Raw genomic sequence first — 26140 nt, forward strand, 5'->3', positions numbered from 1 at the left:
TATATATATTATATATATATATATATATATTATATATATATATATACTGTATGTATATATATATATATATATATATATATATATATATATATATATATAAATGCATATTTATATACATACACACATATATACATATATGCATACCTACATTTACATACATTTTACATACATACACATACATATATATATATGTATGTGTATATATATATATATATATATGTATATATATATATATATATATAAAGCGCTTTGAGTACCTTGAAGGTAAAAAAGCTTATACAAGTATAACCCATTTACGATTTGTATATATATATGTATGTATGTATGTATGTATTTATGTGTGTGTGTATATATATATGTGTATATATATATATATGTGTGTGTGTGTATATAGTTTTTTAAATTTTTTATTTTTACTTTTTTTATTTACATTACAGTGATGTCACTGTCAAAGCATGGAAATATGGCACCGCCTTATGGTATGTTTACATTGGAAAAAAAAGTATAATAGTCAATATTTCTGAATAATTCCCACAAACAGAGTAATATTTGGGTAAATGTAAACTATTCTGAACCAGATCTTATCTTCTAACTGACACTAGTGATCATTTCCTTGACAAAATAAACAACTATAAATACCGTATTTCCTTGAATTGCTGCAGGGCATATAGAATGCGCCTGCCTTGAACTACTGCCGGGTCAAACTCGTGATGTCACGAGTGATACTTCCCCTGTCATCATTTTCAAAATGGAGGATGCTGTTTTTAATACCGGTAATTTGAAATCTCATAAAGGGAAGAAGATTATGAGCTATTCAGTAGGATTTAAGGTCCAAGCTTACATCACACTGAGATTTTTTCTGCATACCCTTGGTAAGTGCCGGAGTGAGTAGAGGTTTTAAAATAATTAGCGCATGCTTACTTTTACCGCATGCCTTTGGTAAGCGCAGGAGTGAGAAGAAGTTTTAAATTAATTAGTGCCCCGGCGGCAATTCAAGGAAATACGGTATATCATAAATCCCATCGCTACCATGTTTTGGCCTTGCTAAACAGGAAATGGGACATATTGAGCTAAAATGATGTATTCTTTAACGGTGTCCCTTCCAGGCTACATCCTGCAGTACTCAGAGGACAACAGTGAGCAGTGGGGTAGTTTCCCCATCAGCCCCAGCGAACGATCGTACCGTCTTGAAAACCTCAAGTGTGGCACCTGGTACAAATTCACCTTGACGGCCCAGAATGCAGTGGGGCCGGGGCGGATCAGTGAGATCATCGAAGCTAAAACCCATGGGAAAGGTAGCGAAGCGAAAGATGCTGACGGTGTCATTAATCCAAGATGCTGATGATGCTGAGGAACCATCTGTTTGTTCATCAGAGCCTCAGTTTGCCAAAGAGCACGAACTCTTCACCAGCATCAACTTCACGCGAGCGAGGCTCAACCTGGTCGGCTGGAACAACGGCGGCTGTCCGATCACCTCCTTCATACTGGAGTACAAGGCCGTGGACTCGGCCACCTGGACCACCGCCCAGCGGCCGACGCTGACCAAGACGTACGTCCTCTACGATCTGCAGGAGGCCACCTGGTACGACTTGCAGATGAAGGTCGTCAACAGTGCTGGCTCAGCAGAAAAGAAGATTACCTTCGCCACGCTCAATGCGGACGGAAGTGAGTCGTAACAACACATCTTTTTGTGCGCTTTGACAGTTTAAACGGGAAATACACACAATTGTTGACGCAGCTTCACAGCACAATGTGGGGAATCTAACCTTTCTCACAAATGTTATATTTTGAAAAATTTCCATAGGGCGTTGCTGTAAATGTTGTATTTAAAAAAAAAAGCAATAGAGAAATTAAATACATATTTGTAGGTATAATTTAATATACAACACAATTTATGGTATTGTTCATGTTTTATTAGAATTTACTCAAATTAATTGGTATTAGAGACAAAGAGCAGCTCGAAAACCTCTATGAAGAAGATAAAACATGAACCCAGATTTCCCTCGCCCGGACGCGGGTCACCGGGGCCCCCCTCTGGAGCCAGGCCCGGAGGTGGGGCACGATGGCGAGCGCCTGGTGGTCGGGCCTGTTCCCATGGGGCCCGGCCGGGCACAGCCCGAAGAGGCAACGTGGGTCACCCCTCCAATGGGCTCACCACCCATAGCAGGGGCCATAGAGGATGGGTGCAATGTGAGCTGAGCGGCAGCCGAAGGCAGGGCACTTGGCGGTCCGATCCTCGGCTACAGAAGCTAGCTCTTGGGACGTGGAACGTCACCTCACTGGGGGGAAAGAGCCTGAGCTAGTGCACGAAGTGGAGAAGTTCCGGCTGGATATAGTCGGACTCAATTCGACGCACAGCAAGGGCTGCTCTGGAACCACTTCTCTCGAGAGGGACTGGACCCTCTTCCACTCTGGCGTTGCCGACAGTGAGAGGCGACGGGCTGGGGTGGCAATTCTGGTTGCCCCCCGGCTTAAAGCCTGCACGTTGGAGTTCAACCCAGTGGACGAAAGGGTAGCCTTCCTCCGCCTTCAGGTGGGGGGACGGGTCCCCACTGTTCTTTGTGCTTACGCACCAAACAGCAGTTCAGAGTACCCACCCTTTTTGGGTACACTCGAGGGAGTACTGGAAAGTGCACCCCCGGGTGATTCCCTTGTCCTACTGGGAGACTTCAACGCTCACGTTGGCATCGACAGTGAAACTGGAGAGGCGTGATTGGGAAGAATGGCCGCCCGGATCTGAACCCGAGTGGTGTTTTGTTATTGGACTTTTGTGCTCGTCACAGATTGTCCATAACGAACACCATGTTCAAACATAAGGGTGTCCATATGTGCACTTGGCACCAGGACACCCTAGGCCGCAGTTCCATGATCGACTTTGTAGTTCTGTCATCGGATTTGCGGCCTTATGTTTTGGACACTCGGGTGAACAGAGGGGCAGAGCTTTCTACCGATCACCACATGGTGGTGAGTTGGCTGTGATGGTGGGGGAGGATGCCGGACCGACCTGGCAGGCCCAAACGCATTGTGAGGGTCTGCTGGGAACGTCTGGCAGAGTCTCCTGTCAGAGAAAGTTTCAATTCCCACCTCCGGAAGAACTTTGAACATGTCACGAGGGAGGTGCTGGACATTGAGTCCGAGTGGACCATGTTCCGCACCTCTATTGTCGAGGCGGCTGATAGGAGCTGTGGCCGCAAGGTCGTTGGCGCCTGTCGGGGCGGCAATCCTAAAACCTCTTGGTGGACACCAGCGATGAGGGATGCCGTCAAGCTGAAGAAGGAGTCCTATCGGGTCCTTTTGGCTCATAGGACTCCGGAGGCAGTGGACAGGTACCGACAGGCCAAGCGGTGTGCGGCTTCAGCGGTCGCTGAGGCAAAAACTCGGACATGGGAGGAGTTCGGGGAAGCCATGGAAAACGACTTCCGGACGGCTTCGAAGCGATTCTGGACCACCGTCCGCCGCCTCAGGAAGGGGAAGCAGTGCACTATCAACACCGTCTATGGTGCGGATGGTGTTCTGCTGACCTCAACTGCGGATGTTGTGGATAGGTGGAAGGAATACTTCGAAGACCTCCTCAATCCCACCAACACGTCTTCCTATGAGGAAGCAGTGCCTGGGGAATCTGTGGTGGACTCTCCTATTTCTGGGGCTGAGGTCGCTGAGGTAGTTAAAAAGCTCCTCGGTGGCAAGGCCCCGGGGGTGGACAAGATCCGCCCGAAGTTCCTTAAGGCTCTGGATGCTGTGGGGCTGTCTTGGTTGACAAGACTCTGCAGCATCGCGTGGCCATCGGGGGCGGTACCTCTCTTTAAGAAGGGGCACCTGAGGGTGTGTTCCAACTATCGTGGGATCACACTCCTCAGCCTTCCCGGTAAGGTTTATTCAGGTGTACTGGAGAGGAAGCTACGTCGGATAGTCGAACCTCGGATTCAGGAGGAACAGTGTGGGTTTCGTCCTGGTTGTGGAACTGTGGACCAGCTCTATACTCTCGGCAGGGTTCTTGAGGGTGCATGGGAGTTTGCCCAACCAGTCTACATGTGCTTTGTGGACTTGGAGAAGGCATTCGACCGTGTCCCTCGGGAAGTCCTGTAGGGAGTGCTCAGAGAGTATGGGGTATCGGACTGTCTTATTGTGGCGGTCCGCTCCCTGTACGATGAGTGCCAGAGCTGGGTCCGCATTGCCGGCAGTAAGTCGAACACATTTCCAGTGAGGGTTGGACTCCTCCAAGGCTGTCCTTTGTCACCGATTCTGTTCATAACTTTTATGGACAGAATTTCTAGGCGCAGTCAAGGCATTGAGGGGTTCCGGTTTGGTGACCGCAGGATTAGGTCTCTGCTTTTTGCAGATGATGTGGTCCTGATGGCTTCATCTGACCGGGATCTTCAGCTCTCACTGGATCGGTTTGCAGCCGAGTGTGAAGCGACCGGAATGAGAATCAGCACCTCCAAGTCCGAGTCCATGGTTCTCGCCCAGAAAAGGGTGGAGTGTCACCTCTGAGTTGGGGAGGAGACCCTGCCCCAAGTGGAGGAGTTCAAGTACTTAGGAGTCTTGTTCACGAGTGAGGGAAGAGTGGATCGTGAGATCGACAGGCGGATCGGTACGGCGTCTTCAGTAATGCGGATGTTGTACCGATCCGTTGTGGTGAAGAAGGAGCTGAGCCGGAAGGCAAAGCTCTCAATTTACCGGTCGATCTACGTTCCCATCCTCACCTATGGTCATGAGCTTTGGGTCATGACCGAAAGGATAAGATCACGGGTACAAGCGGCCGAAATGAGTTTCCTCCGCCGTGTGGCGGGGCTCTCCCTTAGAGATAGGGTGAGAAGCTCTGCCATCCGGGAGGAGCTCAAAGTAAAGCTGCTGCTCCTCCACATCGAGAGGAGCCAGATGAGGTGGTTCGGGCATCTGGTCAGGATGCCACCCGAACGCCTCCCTAGGGAGGTGTTTAGGGCACGTCCAACCGGTAGGAGGCCACAGGGAAGACCCAGGACACGTTGGGAAGACTATGTCTCCCGGCTGGCCTGGGAACGCCTCGGGATCCCCCGGGAAGAGCTTGACGGAGTGGCTGGGGAAAGGGAAGTCTGGGTTTCCCTGCTTAGGCTGTTGCCCCCGCGACCCGACCTCGGATAAGCGGAAGAAGATGGATGGATGGATGATTGGTATTTTACAATATGTTTTAGTAGTTCTTTGCAGAGATAGTTATGGTTATGGTTTGAATTTATTTCTAACATGCATGTGGTTAGAATATGACACACCACATATTCCCAGTTTCTTGTTACATGTCTGAAAAGAAGTAGGAAGAAGTAGAGCTTATAAAGATATAAAATCTTTGGAAAAATGCAGAATTTTTAGATGAAGGAAATTCCAACAAATTTTATGCTTGACTATGTGTTGTTGTTTTTTTCAATACTTACATATTTGTATATATTTACTTATTTTTTTACAATATTAATATTATATTTATATATATATATATATATATATATATTTAATATTATATTTTTTAAATATATCTTTTTCGATTTTGTTGTGGAAATCTACATAAATAAAGGCAACAACATGGAATTTTGCAAAAGTGAATTTTAGTCTCTTAACGGGAAACTTACTCTAAAGACTTTGGAAAATTCCTGAAATTGTAATTAAATTTACACAGAAATGAATTTAATTTTAGTTAAATTATATATATATATATATTTCTATGTATATATATATATATATATATATATATATATATATATATATATATATATATATATATATATATATATATTTCATTTTTTTCATAAATGTATATATGTTTTATTATGTAAAAACAGTAAGTAGTAAGCTCAAAAGTGAATCTTGGTCTTTTAACTGGAAACTAATTGTATATGCTTCAGAAAATTCCAGAAATTTCATAGGGATGAAATTGCCACCGGAATGTATTTAATAGTAGTTTTAAAAATATTTTTTTATGAATTTATGCATTTTTTGTTATATTAATAAAAAATAAACAACACTAGTCAAAACTGAAGGTCACTCTCTTAACACAGTGGTCCCCAACCACCGGGCCGCGGCCCAGTACCGGTCCGTGGCCCGATTGGTACAGGGCCGCAGAATAATTTTTTATTAATTTTTATTAAAAAAATAAAAAAATAAAATAAAAAAAATGTTTTTTTTTATTTCTAATTTATTAAATCAACATAAAAAACACAATATACACTTACAGTTAGTGCACCAAGCACAAAAACCTCCCTTTTTCATGACAAAAACGTCCCTTTTTCATGACAAAGAAAAAAAAAAAAAAAGATAAAAAGAGGACACCCCACCACCCCCCCACCCCGGCCGCGGGACAAATTATTAAGCGTTGACCGGTCCGCGGATACAAAAAGGTTGGTGACCACTGTCTTAACAGACAACGTTTTCAAAAAGTTGTCTCTTGGTTAAAAAAACCCATGAAAAATTAATATTAATATGATCAGTACGACAGACCATATCCAATCACGTACATGTGGATGATTTTTTTCAAGTAAATGGTTCTCCGGCTTCCTCTCACTTCCAAAGACATGCACCTGAGGATAGGTTGATTGGCAACACTAAAGTGGCCCTAGTGTGTGAATGTGAGTGTGAATGTTGTCTCTCTGTGTTGACCCTGCGCTCAGCTGGTAACTTGTCCAGGGTGTAATCCGCCTTCCGCCCGATTGTAGCTGACATAGGCACCAGCGCCCCCCGCAACCCCAAAGGGAATAAGCGGTAGAAAATGGATGGATGGGTCTCTTGACCACATGGTTCCTTTCATTTGCTTTGTTAGCTTCACAGCTAAATGATATGTTTTCTGTTTCGCTTCCAGTGAAGTAAGAAAGAAACTTCCTTCATATTTTTACTGAACATCATGTATTTTCCCACGCCAGCCACACTGACAGGGTGCTTTAAGCGACGTGATGGGAGCAACATTTATTTCTTTTTTTCATTTACTTTGAGGGCTTTTTTTTTTGAGAAGAGTAAGCTGCCTGTCAGAGTGTGTGCGTGGTTGTTCTTCCTGCGTTGGCGTCAATTTGACAGCTTGGGGGCGAAACAAGCGGCAAACCTCAAGCAGCTGAAGACGTGTTTCTACTTTCTACTCCTACCTGAAGAGAATAAGGAAGAGCTGTATTCAGGGACCGTCAACAAATGCCTCATTGTTATCTGCTGCAAACCCCGATAATAATACAATACTTTACAATCTGACGGATGCAAATTTCTATTGTTTTTCCTTTAAAATTATGTTGTTACCTTACGTTATGCTACATTATGTTACGTTACACTACTTTATTATGCGCTGCTTTATAAGGGTGCAGCCCTTTGTGGCACTTATGATTTAGGGCTATACAAATAAACTTTGATTGATTGATTCAAATCCATTCTTGAAAATTATGAATTGATTCAGAATCAGATTATTAAGAATCATCCTTCAGATGGGAATCAATATTCTTGATCATTCCTACTACTTCACGCTACTTTATGCTACATTACGCTGAATTATGCTATATTACGCTACGTTGCACTATGTTACACTAAAGCTACGTTACACAGCATTAGATTACACTACATTACATTATGCTCTGTTAGGCTACACAATCTTAGATTATGCTACGGTATGCTATGCTATATTATGCTATGCTGCGTTATGCTATGCTACTTTAGGCTCTGCAACATTAGGCTATGTGATGTTATGTTATTCTCTGTTACGCTACATTGTGCCATGCTACGCTACGATACACTATGCAACGCTTAATTAATTTATGTAATTTTACGTTTTGTTATGATACGCTACCCTTTAGTACATAACATTGTGTTACACTATGTTGTGTTACGCTATTTTATGTTATGCTATGTTGTGTTACGCTATGTTACGTTCCGTTACACTACGTTACGTTACGCTGCCTTAGGCTATACAATGTTATGTTACGCTATGTTATACTATGCTGTGCAGCGTTATGCTATCCTACGTTAAGCTCTGCAACATTAGGCTATGCTACGTTAAGCTACGCTGTGTTATGTTATGTTATTCTCTGTTATGCTACACTGCGCCATGCTACGCTACATTACGCTATGCTACGCTACATTATCTTATGTTATGTTACCTTATGTTATGGTACTCTACCCTACACTACATTACATTGTGTATGGTGTATCGTTAAGTTACGTTGCAGGCCTACGTTATGTTATGCTACACTTTTATGTTGCACTCTACTACATTGTTGTTTTACTCTCTTTTATGTTGTGTTGCACTGTCCTGTAATATTACACTACGCTATGAAGTGATACGGTCAGCAATGTCATGCTACGTTATGTTGTGTTATGTTAGGCCAGTGGTTCTCAAATGGGGGTACTCGTACCCCTGGGGTTACTTGAAGGTATGCCAAGGGGTACATGAGATTTTTTTTAAATAGCAACAAATCAAAAATCCTTTATAAATATATTTATTGAACAATACTTCAACAAAATATGAATGTAAGTTCATAAACTGTGAAAAGAAATGCAACAATGCAATATTCAGTGTTGACAGCTTGATTTTTTTTGTGGACATGTTCCATAAATATTGATGTTGAAGATTTCTTTTTTTGCGAAGAAATGTTTAGAATTAAGTTCATGAATCCAGATGGATCTCTATTACAATACTCAAAGAGGGCACTTTAAGTTGATGATTACTTCTATGTGTAGAAAGCTTTATTTATAATTGAATCACTTGTTTATTTTTCAACAAGTTTTTACTTATTTTTATATCTTTTTTTCCAAATATTTCAAGAAAGACCACTACAAATGAGCAATATTTTCCACTGTTATACACTTTGATTAATCAGAAACTGATGACATAGTGCTGTATTTTACTTCTTTATCTCTTTTTTTCAAGCAAAAATGCTTTCCTCTGATTAGGGGGTACTTGAATTAAAAAAATGTTCACAGGGGGTACATCACTGAAAAAAGGTTGAGAACCACTGCGGTAGGCTACAGGTGTCAAACTCAAGACGCGGAGCACGAAAGCCTGGAAATAATATGCATTAATAACATATTTTCCTTTCTTACTTAATGTATTTTTTCTTTTCATTTAAAAAAATACATGTACTGTATACAAGTGCATATCTTTTAAACTTTATTATTATCTAATAATGCAACAAAATATTAGTTTCATACTATGCGGACATTTTTTGTTAAAATTAAAAATACTTAAATATCTGCTTGATTTATGATTTCAAAGCAAGTTATCCATCAAATTGCCGACATAACACTTTGTAAAGTAATTTTTTGCATTAACGGCCCAATTGTGTTTTATCCAAGGTACCATTCCCCCTCTGCTGAAGACCGGCGAGCCAATTTCGGACAACATGTCAGGCAGTGGCGGTCTGAAGATGGTGGTGACCATCACGTCCATCCTCGTGGTGGCTGTGCTGGTTTTTATCATGCTTATGGTGCTGAAGCGGAGACGCAGGGAGCAGAGGCTCAAAAGACTAAGAGGTTGGTTTCTGTTCCTGCTTAAGTAGCTAATACAGTATACAGTAGTATACAGGGCCGTCCTGTTGCTAACAACTGTGTTTTGTTTGTGTCCCTGACTTTACAGATGCCAAAAGCCTGGCAGAAATGCTCATGAGGTCAGTAGTCTTCATCTTAACTCATACTTTATACCATATATATACAAACGTGTGTATTACTATGTATGTATATATAAAAATGTGTGTGTGTCTGTGTATATATATGTATATACTGTATATACATATATACATACTTTTACATATAGATATATACAAACTTTGTACATACATACAGTATATATATATATATGTATATATATATACATATTCATATGTACATATATATATATATATGTATGTATATATGTATGTATGTATATGTATGTATATACATATATATATGTGTATGTGTGTGTGTGTGTGTGCGTGTGTATACGTATATATATACATACATAGGTATGTATGTATACAGATATATATATAAATATTTATATACACATATATATACATATATATACATATGTATACACACACATATATATATATACACGCACACATATATATATTTATATATATATATATATATATGTATAGGTTTGTGTATATATATGTGTGTGTTTGTGTGTATGTGTGTGGGTGTGTGTGTACGACAACCTCCTTAAAGTTTTGTATCAATCAGAAATATCAAGCAGCTAAAATGCGCCAAACATGGATAGATGTTGAGATTTTCCCATCATGCTTTGAAATGGATTTAAATGGGTGTAATTCTGATTTATTTTTTATAATATCCATAAATTGTGTTATATTGTGTTGGTTGTGTGCACATGTCTGGCGATTTATTTTATTCGATTTTTGTTTTGCACCATGACTAGGGAAGGTTGTTTGCAATGGGTCACATAAATGCTGTGCTTCGTTTGACTGCGGAATTACTCATGTTGTCCACAAGATGGTGACAAAGCAGCAGCATATACATTTGCTTAAAAAAATCATTGAAATCTCCCTGCGGCCGGATTCCTATTAAACTCATGACGTCTTGTGGGCCAAATTGAAGACACCTATAGATTGGACATCCCTGCTTTATACAACACAGCACTAAAATTAGTCCTCCTCTGTCCTCAGTAAAAACACTCGGACGCCAGAAAATGTGAACAAGCAGCAACAGACCCTCAGAATGCACATCGACATTCCCAGAGCGCAGCTACTGATCGAGGAGAGGGACACCATGGAGACAATCGGTACGACGTGTATCATCATCATCATCTTCAGAGAGTATTTTTCTTTTTGTGGATGTGTTACTTAAACTCTCAACCCTTTGATCTCCAAGACGACCGGTCCACAGTACTCCTGACAGATAACGACTTTGGGGACACAAACAAGCAGAAGTCCTCCACAGTCACGCACACGGTCCACTACCAGTCCCTGTCCCAGGCCACTGGACCACTGGTGGACGTGTCCGATGCCAGGCCCGGAACCAGTGAGTCCCACCATTGTCAGTGCTCTTTTTTTTCATTCCTTCTTACAATATCCTCCTCACTGTATGTTGTGTATGGACATTAGGTCTATGTTTGTGCTCCACTAAAGCAAAACTGACGAAGAGTCATGCTCTCATTTGTTCTTTGTTTTTTAACCTGATTCTCACATTGCTGCACCATAGATTCTAATTGTTAAACTTTTTTTTTTGTGCCTTTTCTACAATCATAACTCAGTTTTCTTTACATTATGTTACATTTTCTTAGCAAAACAAAACATTTGTCTTGTAAATACTTTTTAATGATGTTTTACAGTGAAATGTATCATTAGAGTGGTTCTCAGTACTTGGCCCTCCAAGTACCACCATAGGGACCAACATTAAAATACAGTATTGTAGTAGGCCTAAGTATTCGTTAAAAACAAGGCAGAAGTTTTATTTAACTAGTATATATAATATTTCTGGCCACTGTAACATTACACACAATTGGAACAGTAACACTGTGTTTGTATATAGGAAAATATAACACTGTACTTTACTCAAGTGATTCTTTGGCGCACCAATAGATTGACCCCGCGTACCACTAGTAGTACACGTGACTTGGTTTGAGAATCACTGCCTTAAGGCTAGTGTGCCGTGGGAGATTATCTAATTTCACCTTCCCGGGGTAAAAATATTTTTGCAAACCAGTAATTATAGTCTGCAAATGATGTGTTGTTGTTGAGTGTCGGTGCTGTCTAGAGCTCGGCTGAGTAACCGTGTAATACTCTTTCATATCAGTGGGTGGCAGTCGGTAGCTAATTGCTTTGTAGATGTCGGAAATAGCGGGAGGCAACGTGCAGGTAAAAAAGTATCTACTGCTTGAACCAAAAATTAAAAAAAGGTGACTGCCCCTAAGAAAAGGCATTGAAGCTTAAGGAAGGTTATGCAGAACAAAACTAAAACTGAACTGGCTACTAAGTAAAAAAAAAAACTGAATGCTGGACGACAGCAAAGACTTACTGTGGAGCAAAGACAGCGTCCACAAAGTACATCCGAACATGACATGACAATCAACAATGTCCCCACGAAGAAAGATAAAAACAACTGAAATATTCTTTATTGCTAAAACAAAGTAGATGCGGGAAATATCGCTCAAAGGAAGACATGAAACTGCTACAGGAAAATACCTAAAAAAGAGAAAAAGCCACCAAAATAGGAGCACAAGACAAAAAGTAAAAGACTACACACAGGAAAACAGCAAAAAAGTCCAAATAAGTCAGGGTGTGATGTGACAGGTGGTGACAGCACACCTACTTTGAGACAAGTTTTTTAATAATTTCTGCTGGTGGTGTGCCTCTGCATTTTTTCACCGCAAAAAATGTACCTAGGCTCAAAAAAGGTTGAAGAACACTGCCGTAGAGCACATGTGTCAAACTCAAGACCATGACATTTAATGTGATCCCCACATTATTTTATGTTGCCTGCCATGTACATTTTTGTAGTCCACCACTCCGTTTCGATTGGCCCAGCATGTAAGTAATGTGGTTCACCAAGTATTTCATGTGGTCTGCGAGGTCATTTCAAATGGCCCGCCACATTATTTAATGTAGCCCGCCACAACCTTTTATGTGGACAGCCATGTAATTCAAACATCCCACCACACCAATTTTTTGTGGTCCCCCATTGCATTTATGGTGGCCTGCCAAACCATTTTACGTGGTCTCCCATGTAATTTAAACATACCGCCACATTATTTCATGTGGCCCGCCACACCATTTTATGGGGTCTGCCATGTAATTTAAACGTCCCTCCACATAATTTTGCATTTTGCATGTTGTCCTCCACATCATTATTGTGGCCCACCACCCCATTAAAGTGGTCTGCCATGTAATTTAAATGTCCCACCACGTTATTTTATGCAGGCCGTGACATTATTGTATGTGGTTTGCTTCATTATTTATGTGGCCCTCCACGTTAGTAGTTGTTGCCTGCCACATAATTTTATGGGGCTCGGTACACCATTTTCTGTAGCCTGCTATGCCATTTCATGTGGACCGCCACATAATTTTATGTGGCCTTTCCCATCATTTCATGTGGTCCGCAACAATATTTTATGTGGTTGGCTATATTAGTTAATGTGGCCATCCACATAATTTATTGTGACCTGCTATGTCGTTTTATGTGGCCCACCCACCACACCATTTTATGTGGTCTGCCATGTAATTTAAACATCCCGGCATGTTATTTAATGTTGCCATCCACATTATTATCGTGGCCTGCCATATAATTTTACATGGCCCGCCACCCCATTTAAAGTTGTTCTGCCATGTAATTTAAATGTCCCGCCACATTATTTTAATGTGGGCCGCAACATTATTGTATGTGGTTTGCTACATTTTTTATGTGGCCCTCCACATTAGTGGTTGTTGCCTGCCACATAATTTTATTGGGCCCGGCACACCATTTTATGTTGCCTGCTATGTCATTTTATGTGGACCGCCACATAATTTTACGTGGCCTTTCCCATAATTTTACGTGGACCGCGGCAATATTTTATGTGGTTAGCCACATTAGTTAATGTGGCCATCTACATCATTTATTGTGACCTGCTATGTCATTTTACGTGGCCCACCACACAATTTTATGTGGTCTGCCATGTGATTTAAACATCCTGGCATGTTATTAAATTTTGCCCTCCACATTTTTTACATGGCCCGCCACCCCATTTAAAGTGGTTCTGCCATGTAATTTAAATGTCCCACCACGTTATTTTTATGTGGGCCGCGACATTATTGTATGTGGTTTGCTACATTATTTATGTGGCCCTCCACATTAGTGGTTGTTGCCTGCCACATAATTTTAGGGGGCCCGGCACATCATTTTATGTTGCCTGCTATGTCATTTTATGTGGACCGCCACATAATTTTATGTGGCCTTTCCCATCATTTTACGTGGACCGCGGCAATATTTTATGTGGTTAGCCGCATTAGTTAACGTGGCCATCCACATCATTTATTGTGACCTGCTATGTCATTTTACGTGGCCCACCACACCATTTTATGTGGTCTGCCATGTATTGTATGTGGTTTCCTACATTATTTATGTGGCCCTCCACATCAGTGGTTGTTGCCTGCCACTTATTTTATGGGGCACGGCACAGCATTTTATGTAGCCGTTCCCATCATTTTATGTGGACCGTGGCAATATTTTATGTGGTAAGCTACATTAGTTAAGTGGGCATGCACATAATTTATTGTGCCCTGCTATGTCCTTTTATGTGGCCCACCACACCATTTTATGTGGTCTGCCATGTAATTTAAACATCCCGGCATGTTATTTAATGTTGCCCTCCACATCATTATCGTGGCCTACCATATCATTTTACATGGCCCGCCACCCCATTTAAAGTGGTTCTGCCATGTAATTTAAATGTCCCGCCACATTATTTTACGTGGGCCGCGACACTACTGTATGTGGTTTGCTACATTATTTAAGTGGCCCTCCACATTAGTGGTTGTTGCCTGCCACATAATTTTATGGGGCCCGGCACACCATTTTCTGTAGCCTGCTATGTCATTTCACGTGGACCGCCACATTATTTTATGTGGCCCACCATACCATTTTATGTGGTCTGCCATTTAATTAAACATCCCTGCAGGTTATTTAATTTGGCCCTCCACATCATTATCGTGGCCTGCCAGTTAATTTTTAGATGGCCTGCCACCCCATTTAAAGTGGTCTGTCATGTATTTTAAATGTCCCACCATGTTATTTTATGTAGGCCGCAACATTATTTTAAGTGGCTTGCTACATTATTTATGTGGCCCTCCACATCAGTGGTTGTGGCCTGCCACATTAATTTATGAGGCCCGGCACATCATTTTACGTGGCCTTCCCCATCATTTATTGTTGCTTGCCATATCATTTTACGTAGCCCACCACATAATTTTATTGGGGCTGCCACTTTATTTTATGTGGTTCGCAACATCACTTTATGTGGCCTTCCACGTCATTTATAGTGGCCTGTCTTGTCATTTTATGTAGGCCACCACTCCATTTCATATGGGCTGCCACTTTATTTTATGTGGTTAGCAAAATTATTTTAAGTGGCCTGCCTTGTCATTTTATGTAGACCTCAACAATATTTTACGTGGTTTGCTACATTTTTAGTCGCCTGCCACGTCATTTTAAGTGGTCCGCCACTTAAAACTGCAGTTTATGTTTTTGTTACAAGCAGCCCTCTTAAGGCAGCAATCATTGTGACATGGCTCTAGATCAAAACAAGCTTGACACCCCTGCCTTAGAGTCTGTTTATGAGCACCAAACATGACAAAAAAACTTGAGCTTCACTACACATCTTAAAATGAATACACTATTGTGGGACACCTATTGTCAGGATTTAACTGATTTGCCACCCCTCTCTGCCTCCTCTACAAGACCCTACTGCCAGACGCACTGCCAAAGCCGGCCCTGCCGCCGCACGAAGCCGTTACGCAAGCCAGTGGACTCTTAACAGGCCACACCCCACCAGCTCCTCCCACACGCTGACCACAGACTGGAGGCTGCCCACGCCGCGCGCCACTGGCTCTGTGGACAAGGAGAGCGACAGCTACAGTGTCAGCCCCTCACAGGACACAGGTAGGACCAGAAAGCCTAGAAAGGTGTGCTGTGTGTCGCTATCACTCCTCCCACCAGTTATTAACAATAACCACCAACCTGCATTATATAAACAAAACAACATAAATCAAGCCACAAAGTCCAAACACCTGCTCATACAGTATTCTAATGAATGCAATTGATTAGTCCTCCCACCAGTTATTTTTGATAGCTACCACCTTGCATAATAGAAGATGCAGCAGTCCACTAAAAGAAAACTAGCGCTTATGCCTGAGTATATACAGTTTAGTCACGTCATCTGTTGAATGCCATTGATGACTCCTCCCGCCAGTTGTTGATGATGAAGCCTATGACTAGCTCATGCATGAGTACTTGGAAACACTGTGTAAACATGTCATATCATTATTGAGATTTCTCCTCCTGCCAGTTATTGATGATAACAACCATCCTGCGTAACAGAAAGAAACAATGACAAAAAGTAATCCACACATTAAAAGCCCATGGTATGTTCGCTCATGCAGGGGCACATGTAAACTTAGCATAAAAGTCTTGTTTTATTAATGTGATCGCTCCTTCTACCAGGTAGCAATGATAACTGCCACCTTGCATAATATAAATAAACAAATAACTCCACAAGGTAAAATCCCATGGTATGCTCCTTTGTGCACAGGCACATGCATAAAAGTGCGATATCATTCATTTGATTGCTCCTCCTGCCAGTTATAAATGAAAACTGCCACCTTGCATAATAGAAATAAACAAATAACTCCACAAGGTAAAAGCTTGTGCCCAGGTATATGAAAATGTGAAATAAAGATGCAATATTATTAATGTAAGTGCTTTACTTACCAGTTATAAATGATTACAACCACATTGCATCATAGGAATTGCATCCAAAAATAAAAGTCCATTGTACACTCTCTCATGCATGGACACAGGCAAATATAGCATAAAAGTGCAATATTATTAATTTGATTGCTCCTTCTGCCTGTTATAAATGATAATTGCCACCTCACATAATATAAATAAGCAAATAACTTCAAAGATAAAAGCCTGTGGTACACTCCCTCATGCACAGGTATATGCAAATGTGGCATTAAGATGCAATATTATTAATGTAATTACCTTACGTGCAATTTATAACTAATAACCACCACATTGCATCATAAAAATGATCGAATCACTTGAAATGTTAACAAATGACTTGAAGTAATCCGGAAATTAAAAGTCCATGGTACACTCGTTTGTGCACAGGCACTTGCAAACGTATCATAAAAGTGCAATATTATTTATTTGATTGCTCCTCATGCCAGTTATAAATGATAACCACCACCTTGCATCATAAAAATAAACACAAAGACTTCAAATAAGCCACAAAGTCATAGCCTAGGGTACACTTGCTCATACATGGCCACATGCAAACTTAGTATAAACGTGAAATATTATTCATTTGATTGCTCCTGCTGCCTGTTATAAATTATAACCACCACCTTGCATCATAAAAATGAACGCAAAGACTTCAAATAAGAGTCATAGCCCGAGGTACGCTCGCTCATACATCGGCACAGGCAAACTTAACATAAAAGTCTCATTTAATTATTGTGATTACCAGTTATTAATGATAATTGCCACTTTTCATAATAAATAATAAATAATAAATGGGTTGTACTTGTATAGCGCTTTTCTAACTTCAAGGTACTCAAAGCGCTTTGACACTACTTCCACATTTACCCATTCACACACACATTCACACACTGATGGAGGGAGCTGCAGAAATAAACAAATAATAATCCACAAATGAAAAGTTCAAGGTACACTCTCTCATGTGCAGCACACGTATGCATGCTCCCGCCCTCAGATCGAGCGCGAAGCAGCATGGTGTCGACCGAGAGCGCCTCCTCCACCTACGAGGAGCTGGCCAGGGCCTACGAGCACGCCAAGATGGAGGAGCAGCTCCGCCACGCAAAGTTCACCATCACCGAGTGTTTTATCTCGGACACGTCGTCGGAGCAGATGACGGCGGGGACCAACGACTACACCGACAGCCTGACCTCCAGCACGCCGTCCGAGTCGGGCATCTGCCGCTTCACCGCTTCGCCACCCAAACCTCAGGACGTCAGCCGGGTTATGAACATGGCCGCGCCAAAGGCTCACAGACCTGGTAAGGATGTCGTTTTTTCTCCCGCACGGTCATTTCACTGTGGCGCCCTCTGTGGGTTCTGGTCAAAAAGGGCATGCATGTAACACAGCGAACATCTAAGGCAGGGGTGTCCAACTCATTTGAGCTCAGGTGCCACATGGAGGAAAATCTGTGCGGCCAAATACTTTTGGCATGAAAACTAAGAAATAAGGACAACTTCAGATTGTTTTATTTGTCTTACTTTGGCCAAAAATAAGCAAACATATTCTGAAAATATTACAATAAAAATATAGAGAAAAAATACCGGCAGCGGTAAAGTTTAGATCCATGAAGGAAAGAAGAAAGTTAATGAATATTTATAACTGAATACATTTACATATGCATAAAAATGTGTTTTCTTTTTTATTATTATTTTTAATGAATTAAATCATGTTTATGACAACCTTTTTTCAAAACACAATATAAAATGTGAGTTATAACAGGATACTGCATACATTTATTATTTGTTTTTAAAACGCCTACAAAAAAGTGGGACCCCAAAAATTTACTGTAGGACCCCATTTTGAAAATTCGTAGCGCCAACACTAATGGAGTATTGGTGCCTGCAAAACAGCAGCAGGCGGCTGTGGCCTGCGGGCCGGTTCTAATACCAATCAAAATATCATTCCCATAGACAATTAATTTGCGGGCCGGATCTGGGCCTCTGGCCTTGACTTTGACACCCATGATCTAAGGTGTATTATCATTAGACAAATGCTCAATAACTTTCAGACAATTAGTGTAGGTGCTAAGTTTTGATTCATGGCGGCCATGTTTTTCTACCAGTCTTGTAGGGCTGTGAATCTTTGGGTACCGCACGGTAGCGAGTCGATTCAAAACGATTCTCGATTCGAAATCATCCATCCATCCATTTCTACCGCTTATTCCCTTTGGGGTCGCGGGGGCGCTGGTGCCTATCTCAGCTACAATTGGGCGGAAGGCGGTGTACACCCTGAACAAGTTGCCACCTCATCGCAGGATTCGAAGGCGGTGTACACCCTGGACAAGTCGCAACCTCATCGCAGGATTCGAAATCAATACTTTTTAATAACATTGGGTGCCAGTTCTATGATTAACTACATTCCTCCAAAAAATAAATAAACAGCTGTGGTAAATTTATATGTTGCTGAAAAGAACACTGGTTTTGTTGAATACAATTCTACCCAAACCTTTGGTAAAGTCCAATAAAAATAAGGCAACAAGTGAAGTATCCAACATTTCTCTTTTCTAAAGTAAATCTGTACAGCAGATATGATCATCCACATCAACAATATGATTTGCCTGAGTGGCTGGACAGGACGGATTGGAAAATAAATATCTATTTTTTTAAATCAATTTTAAAAACATTTAATCGATTAAGAATCGTTACAATCAAAAATTGTGATTCATTCGAAAATTCGACACCACTACAATCTTGCTCAGATTTTACACACTTGCGTTTGTCAGTCCCAGAAAAGTGTGTACCAAATTGTGTAGTTAATCCGCTGAAAATAACTGCCACGTTACATTGTATTGAGCTGTGTGAGAAATTTCAAGTCAATTCCAATTAGGGGGGTCAACCTTTGGGCTTTCATATGAATGCCACTTTGTAACCTATTTATCAGCAAAATAATAACAATAAAGTAGAGAAGCGTGTTTTGACAAATTTTTATCCTTTTGTGTGCAGCCGTTCAGGAGTAGAAGATGGGGTGTCCTCATTTTTTTTACATGACTTTGGATCTTTAATCAAAGTCCAATGTCCCTTCTGGGACATTCATCACGGTTACAGGCCTTAATAAATATATACCTGAGATACTTTATGTGTGAATCTACTAATCCATCATGCAAAGCCACTGAGAACAGTGTGTGTTCTTTCTCACAAGTGCAGTACTTCTCAAATACACTGGGGTGGGCCTGGTGAGGCTTTTTCAGGTTTAGTATAAAAATACACATCTTATTGAGCCGTTTGCAATTTTTTCCCTGTTTTGGGAATGAAAACATGTTACAAATAAGTAATCAAATTTGAAGGTACTGCATAAGTGATCTTATTTGAATTAGGACCCCCCTTGACCTACCATGAATTGATTAACTTAAACTTAAACAACTTGAAAAACTTATTCGGGTGTTACCTTTTAGTTGTCAATTGTACGGAATATGTACCGTACTGTGCAATCTACTAGTACAAGTTTCAATCAATCAATCAAATGGAGGGGTGAGCCCTCCCAGATTATTTTGTTCTCAGGCTTTCTAAAACAATGAGAGGTGACTAAAACTGAAGAACAGGAGTACCGTATTTTTCAGACTATAAAGCACACTTAAAATCCTTTAATTTTCTCAAAAATCCCTAATCTACGTATTAAGTCTGGTTGTGCTTACTGGCCATGAAGCAATTTTGATCTGGTACATGGTGTAATGATAAATATGACCAGTAGATGGCAGTCACACATATGTAGTAGATAAGTGTGGACTGCAGTTAGACGCCTGTTCAATAAATGACGCTGGCAAGTACAGGTTAGCAAGCAACACCATAAATTTGACGTTTCATTGAGAATATAGAACATTACACACGGTACTCAGTCCTTGGTATTTTTTTAGTACGACCTTAGTAAGCTACGAAGCTACACCTCTTGATGGAACGTGGAACATTAAGGCTACTGCGCTTCAACATACGGGTATTATTATAATGTGTGTATAAGGACCCCAAAATAGCACCTATTAGGAGACATGTTATGTGGCCTTTTGTTTTGCAATATTATGCAAAACCAACTTTTCTTACCTATTGGTATTTGGGATCTGCATAAGTCTCGGAAATGTGCGTGACGTAGGCAATAAGCTCCTTCTTTTTCTCCATCCTCTTGTTGTGGGGCATTCATCCTCCGCTGCTGCCATTTCTAATACAAAGCAGCCTACAGTTGTAAATTATGTCTGCCAGTATTTTGGCTATGGATGCACTAAAGTCTACTGGTACAACAAAGATGACAAGAAGAAATGCTGCCATGTAAATAAGAGCGCTCACATAACGGTGCATCCTAAAGTGACGGCCAGAAAGCGGCTTGAAGATGGTCTGTGCAACATTTTGACCAAAAAACTACCATTACATGTTATGTAGAGCACAAGGAAGTGTTTTAAATGTAGAAAAAAAATCATAATATTACACCCCTTTTAATGTGCCTTATGATCCAGTGCACATTTTGTATGAAAACAGACCTGAATAGACCCGCTCATTGGCAGTGCGCCCTATGGTCCCAAGAATCCATTAAGTACAAACAATAGATGCGCCAGGACTTTAATTAAAGAGAGAGTAAACCGAGCTATCTAAAGGTCTAAGCCAGGGATCCCCAAACTACGGCCAGCGTCCAAATCTGGCCTGAGGAATGTCACAAGTAAAAAAAAAAAGATATATATATATATATATATATATATATACATATGTATGTATGTATGTATGTATGTATATATATATATATATATATATATATATATATATATATATATATATATATATATATATATATATATATATATATATATATATATATATATATATATATATTTCCATCCATCTTCCTCCGCTTATCCGAGGTCGGGTCAGCAGCCTAAGCAAGGAAGCCCAGACTTCCCTCTCCCCAGCCACCTCGTCTAGCTCTTCCCGGGGGATCCCGAGGCGTTCCCAGGCCAGCCGGGATATATGAAAATGCATGTATTTTTAGACTATGACTTAGATAAGGTATAAGCGCTCATCGTGTCATCTCGGACGAAGTGCCCAAATTGTTGCGTCTGACCAGTCTTCCTCTCAGGGAATGCAAGTCACAGGTCAATCCCAAGTTCTTTCAGATAACATATACGTTGAGTGAGAAGGACCATCAAGACAGAATAGGAACATTATCAAGTTTTACTAAAACTTTAGGAGACCACCCCTACAATGTGGTAATACCAGCTGTGTAGAAGCTGACTGAAAATCAAACAGAAAGAGACAGCTTATTAAATACGAAAACAGCCCCCACCCGCCCAGAAAGGAATACAGCCTCATTGCTCTAATACACATAAGATAAAAAGGGAGTACTTCATACTCCCACATTCTTCGCCTTCAAGGTAAGGCAAATAATTTATATATATATATATATATATAGGGGCTTCACGGTGGCAGAGGGGTTAGTGCGTCTGCCTCACAATACGAAGTTCCTGCAGTCCTGGGTTCAAATCCAGGCTTGGGATCTTTCTGTGTGGAGTTTGCATGTTCTCCCCGTGAATGCGTGGGTTCCCTCCGGGTACTCCGGCTTCCTCCCACTTCCAAAGACATGCACCTGGGGATAGGTTGATTGGCAACACTAAATTGGCCCTAGTGTGTGAATGTGAGTGTGAATGTTGTCTGTCTATCTGTGTTGGCCCTGCGATGAGGTGGCGACTTGTCCAGGGTGTACCCTGCCTTCCGCCCGATTGTAGCTGAGATAGGCGCCAGCGCCCCCCGCGACCCCGAAAGGGAATAAGCGGTAGAAAATGGATGGATGGATGGATATATATATATATATATATATATTTAGAGAGAGAGAGAGAGAGAGAGATACCCCAGCCCCCGGCAAAACTTTTTTACCACACAATTTTCCCCGCCTTCACAGCAGGAATCAAAACTGAAACTTAACGTAGATAGATAGATAGTACTTTATTGATTCCTTCAGGAGAGTTCCTTCAGGAAAATTTAAATTCCAGCAGCAGTGTACAGAGTTGAGATCAATTTAAATAAAAGTAAAAAGTAAATAATGGGGGTTTAAATGGAAACAAAAAAGAGAAATATTACAATAGGAATAAAAACTAAAAAGCAACAATGGGAATAAAAATATAACAGTAAAATAAGAATATAACAGGACAAAGTAGGCAGTAGTGACCATGTTATGACAACGTATTGCACTGTTATTGTTTTGCATCCCCTGTCTTCCTAGTACCCCCCGCCCTCCGCCCCAGCGAGGAGTTGTACAGTCTAATGGCGTGTGGGACAAAGGAGTTTTTGAGTCTATTAGTCCTGCACTTGGGATGAAGCAGTCTAGAACTGAACAGGCTCCTCTGGCTGCTGATAACGCTATGCAGAGGGTGACTGGCATCATCCAGGATGCTCAGTAGTTTGTCAACAGTCCTCTTCTCTGCCACCGTCACCAGTGTGTCCAGTTGACAAACAATCATTAACTTTAGAATTTGATGCCAGCAAAACGTGACAAAGAAGTTGGGAAAGGTGGCAATAAATACTGATAAAGTTGAGGAATGCTCATCAAACAGTTATATAGATCATCCCACAGGTGTGCAGGCTAATTGGGAACAGGTGGGTGCCATGATTGGGTATAAAAGCAGCTTCCATGAACTGCTGAGTAATTCACAAACAAGGATGGGGTGAGGGTCACCAATTTGTAAGCAAATTGTCAAACAGTTTTAGAACAACATTTCGCAACGAGCTATTGCAAGGAATGTAGGGATTTTACCATCAACGGTCCGTAAAATCATCAAAAGGTTCAGAGAATCTGGAGAAATCACTGCACGTAAGCGATGATATTACGGACCTTTGATCCCTCAGGCGGTATTGCATCAAAAACCGACATCGGTGTGTAAAGGATATCACCACATGGGTTTAGGAACATTTCATAAAACCACTGTCAGTAACTACAGTTGGTTGCTTCATCTGTAAGTGCAAGTTAAAACTCTGCAATGCAAAGCAAAACCCATTTATCAACAACCCCAAGGAACGCCGCTGGCTTGGCTGGGCCCGAGCTCATCTAAAATGGACTGATGCAAAGTGGAAAAGTGTTGTGTTGTCTGACGAGTCCACATTTCAAATTATATTTGGAAACTGTGAACGTGGTGTCCTCCGGAACAAAGAGGAAAATCAATCAATCAATCAATCATGTTTTTTTGTATAGCCCCAAATCACAAATGTCTCAAAGGACTGCACAAATCATTACGACTACAACATCCTCGGAAGAACCCACAAAAGGGCAAGGAAAACTCACACCCAGTGGGCAGGGAGAATTCACATCCAGTGGGACGCCAGTGACAATGCTGACTATGAGAAACCTTGGAGAGGACCTCAGATGTGGGCAACCCCCCCACTCTAGGGGACCGAAAGCAATGGATGTCGAGCGGGTCTAACATGATACTGTGAAAGTTCAATCCATAGTGGCTCCAACACAGCCGCGAGAGTTCAGTTCAAGCGGATCCAAGACAGCAGCGAGAGTCCCGTCCACAGGAGACCATCTCAAGCGGAGGCGGATCAGCAGCGTAGAGATGTCCCCAACCGATACAGGCGAGCGGTCCATCCTGGGTCTCGACTCTGGACAGCCAGTACTTCATCCATGGTCATCGGACCGGACCCCCTCCAAAAGGGAGGGGGGGACATAGGAGAAAGAAAAGAAGCGGCAGATCAACTGGTGTAAAAAAGAGAGTTTTTTTAAAGGCTAGAGTATACAGATGAGTTTTAAGGTGAGACTTAAATGCTTCTACTGAGGTAGCATCTCGAACTGTTACCGGGAGGGCATTCCAGAGTACTGGAGCCCGAACGGAAAACGCTCTATAGCCCGCAGACTTTTTTTGGGCTCTAGGAATCACTAATAAGCCGGAGTCTTTTGAATGCAGATTTCTTGCCGGGACATATGGTACAATACAATCGGCAAGATAGGCTGGAGCTAGACCGTGTAGTATTTTATACGTAAGTAGTAAAACCTTAAAGTCACATCTTAAGTGCACAGGAAGCCAGTGCAGGTGAGCCAGTACAGGCGTAATATGATCAAACTTTCTTGTTCTTGTCAAAAGTCTAGCAGCCGCATTTTGTACCTACTGTAATCTTTTAATGCTAGACATGGGGAGACCCGAAAATAATACGTTACAGTAGTCGAGACGAGACGTAACAAACGCCTAACCATCCGGATAGTTTTAGGCGCAAAGTTCAAAAGCCAGCATCTGTGATGGTATGGGGGTGTATTAGTGCCCAAAGCATGGGTAACTTACACATCTTTGATGGCACCATTAATGCTGAATGGTCCATACAGATTTTGGAGCGACATATGTTGTCATCCAAGCAACTTTATCATGGACGCCCCTGCTTATTTCAGCAAGACGATGCCAAGCCACGTGTTACAACAGCGTGGTTTCGTAGTAAAAGAGAGCGGGTACTTTCCTGGCCCGCCTGCAGTCCAGACATGTCTCCCATCGAAAATGTGTGGCGCATTATGAAACGGAAAATACGACAGCGGAGACCCCGGACTGTTGAACGACATAAAACAAAAATGGGAAAGAATTCCACTTTCAAAGCTTCAACAATTAGTTTCCTCAGTTCCCAAACTTTTATTGAGTGTTAAGAGAAAAGGTGATGTAACACAGTAGTGAACATGCCCTTTCCCAACTACTATGGCACATGTTGCAGCCATGAAATTCTTAAGTTAATTATTATTTGCAAAAAAAAAACAAGTTTATGAGTTTGAACATCAAATATCTTGTCTTTGTAGTGCATTCAACTGAATATGGGTTGAAAAGGATTTGCAAACCGTTTATATTTACATCTAACACAATTTCCCAACTCATATGGAAACGGGGTTCATACTATGTGTTTGAGAGACCATAAATAGCAGGCATCATGTGTATGCGAACAAACGCCAAAGCTAGTGACAACAAAAGCGTTCCATTCTGCTTAAAGGTGGAAAATATTCCCCTAACATTTGGTTCATACAGCATTTTGATAATTACGGGTTTGTATGTACGGTATTTCTCTCTCGTTCCTTTGAGAACCCTGCGTGTGACAGAAGCATTAAGGAGTGTGACTGTCCAGGACTGGCTGCAGTGTGCTCAGACAACCACCAGGTCACATCCGTGAGCAGGCAATACCGTATCTTCTCTTTCGGACTAATCAGGTCTTATCAGGTCGGAAGTGCGTTCTTCACAAAGAGACAAAAACAACCTCACCCGGTGTAGTCTGCTGGTGCCAGCAACTCATACAGTGGTTTGTATGGATGAACAAATTAATAGATGAATACATTGGGAGGGCGTGAAAAAAAAATGTGGTCCTCTTGGGGTCTCATACAGAAAATAATTGGAATTGGTACCTACTATGTGGAAAAATGCTAATCATGACAAAAAGAAATACCGCCATCCATTTTGGTGATCTACTGCTGTGTCGGGTATGATGACATCAGCTTTATGAAAATTGCTATTAGTTTAGAATAATAGCAACGTGAGTCACAATCCCTTCGAGCCCCGCCGTGAACCTGCGTTGCCGTCTGACTTTAATGAGATTTCCCCGGCTCGCTGTGGTCGATTTTAGGCAGAAACGGTTCTAAAAATGGAGATGGGAAGAGATGTCAGAACCCAGGCCCACATACTCCGAGGCAAAGATGGAAGATGAGCGCTGGTGTCGCATCTGCAGCAGGGGGCCCTCGGTGTCATCAGGGGCCCAATCTGTCA

The 26140-nt window shown here is 41.5% G+C and overlaps 1 protein-coding gene across 5 annotated transcripts in view; it reads left to right on the top strand.

The window, feature by feature from the left end:
• The window catches only part of dscamb (Down syndrome cell adhesion molecule b), a 307420-nt gene that overhangs the window by 273522 nt on the left and 7758 nt on the right, over positions 1–26140 (top strand). For 3 of the 5 annotated variants that reach the window (XM_061877414.1, XM_061877409.1, XM_061877410.1), the window contains 8 exons: positions 1107–1295; positions 1375–1665; positions 9289–9465; positions 9569–9599; positions 10599–10714; positions 10804–10968; positions 15367–15567; positions 17405–17707. In XM_061877414.1, coding sequence (XP_061733398.1) covers positions 1107–1295; positions 1375–1665; positions 9289–9465; positions 9569–9599; positions 10599–10714; positions 10804–10968; positions 15367–15567; positions 17405–17707 — 1473 coding nt within the window. The remainder of the gene's footprint in view (positions 1–1106; positions 1296–1374; positions 1666–9288; positions 9466–9568; positions 9600–10598; positions 10715–10803; positions 10969–15366; positions 15568–17404; positions 17708–26140) is intronic. The other 2 variants (XM_061877411.1, XM_061877412.1) reach the window with 1 other exon arrangement.

This window comes from Nerophis ophidion, linkage group LG18, assembly GCF_033978795.1.
Source record: "Nerophis ophidion isolate RoL-2023_Sa linkage group LG18, RoL_Noph_v1.0, whole genome shotgun sequence".
In the NCBI taxonomy this organism is placed as follows: domain Eukaryota; kingdom Metazoa; phylum Chordata; class Actinopteri; order Syngnathiformes; family Syngnathidae; genus Nerophis; species Nerophis ophidion.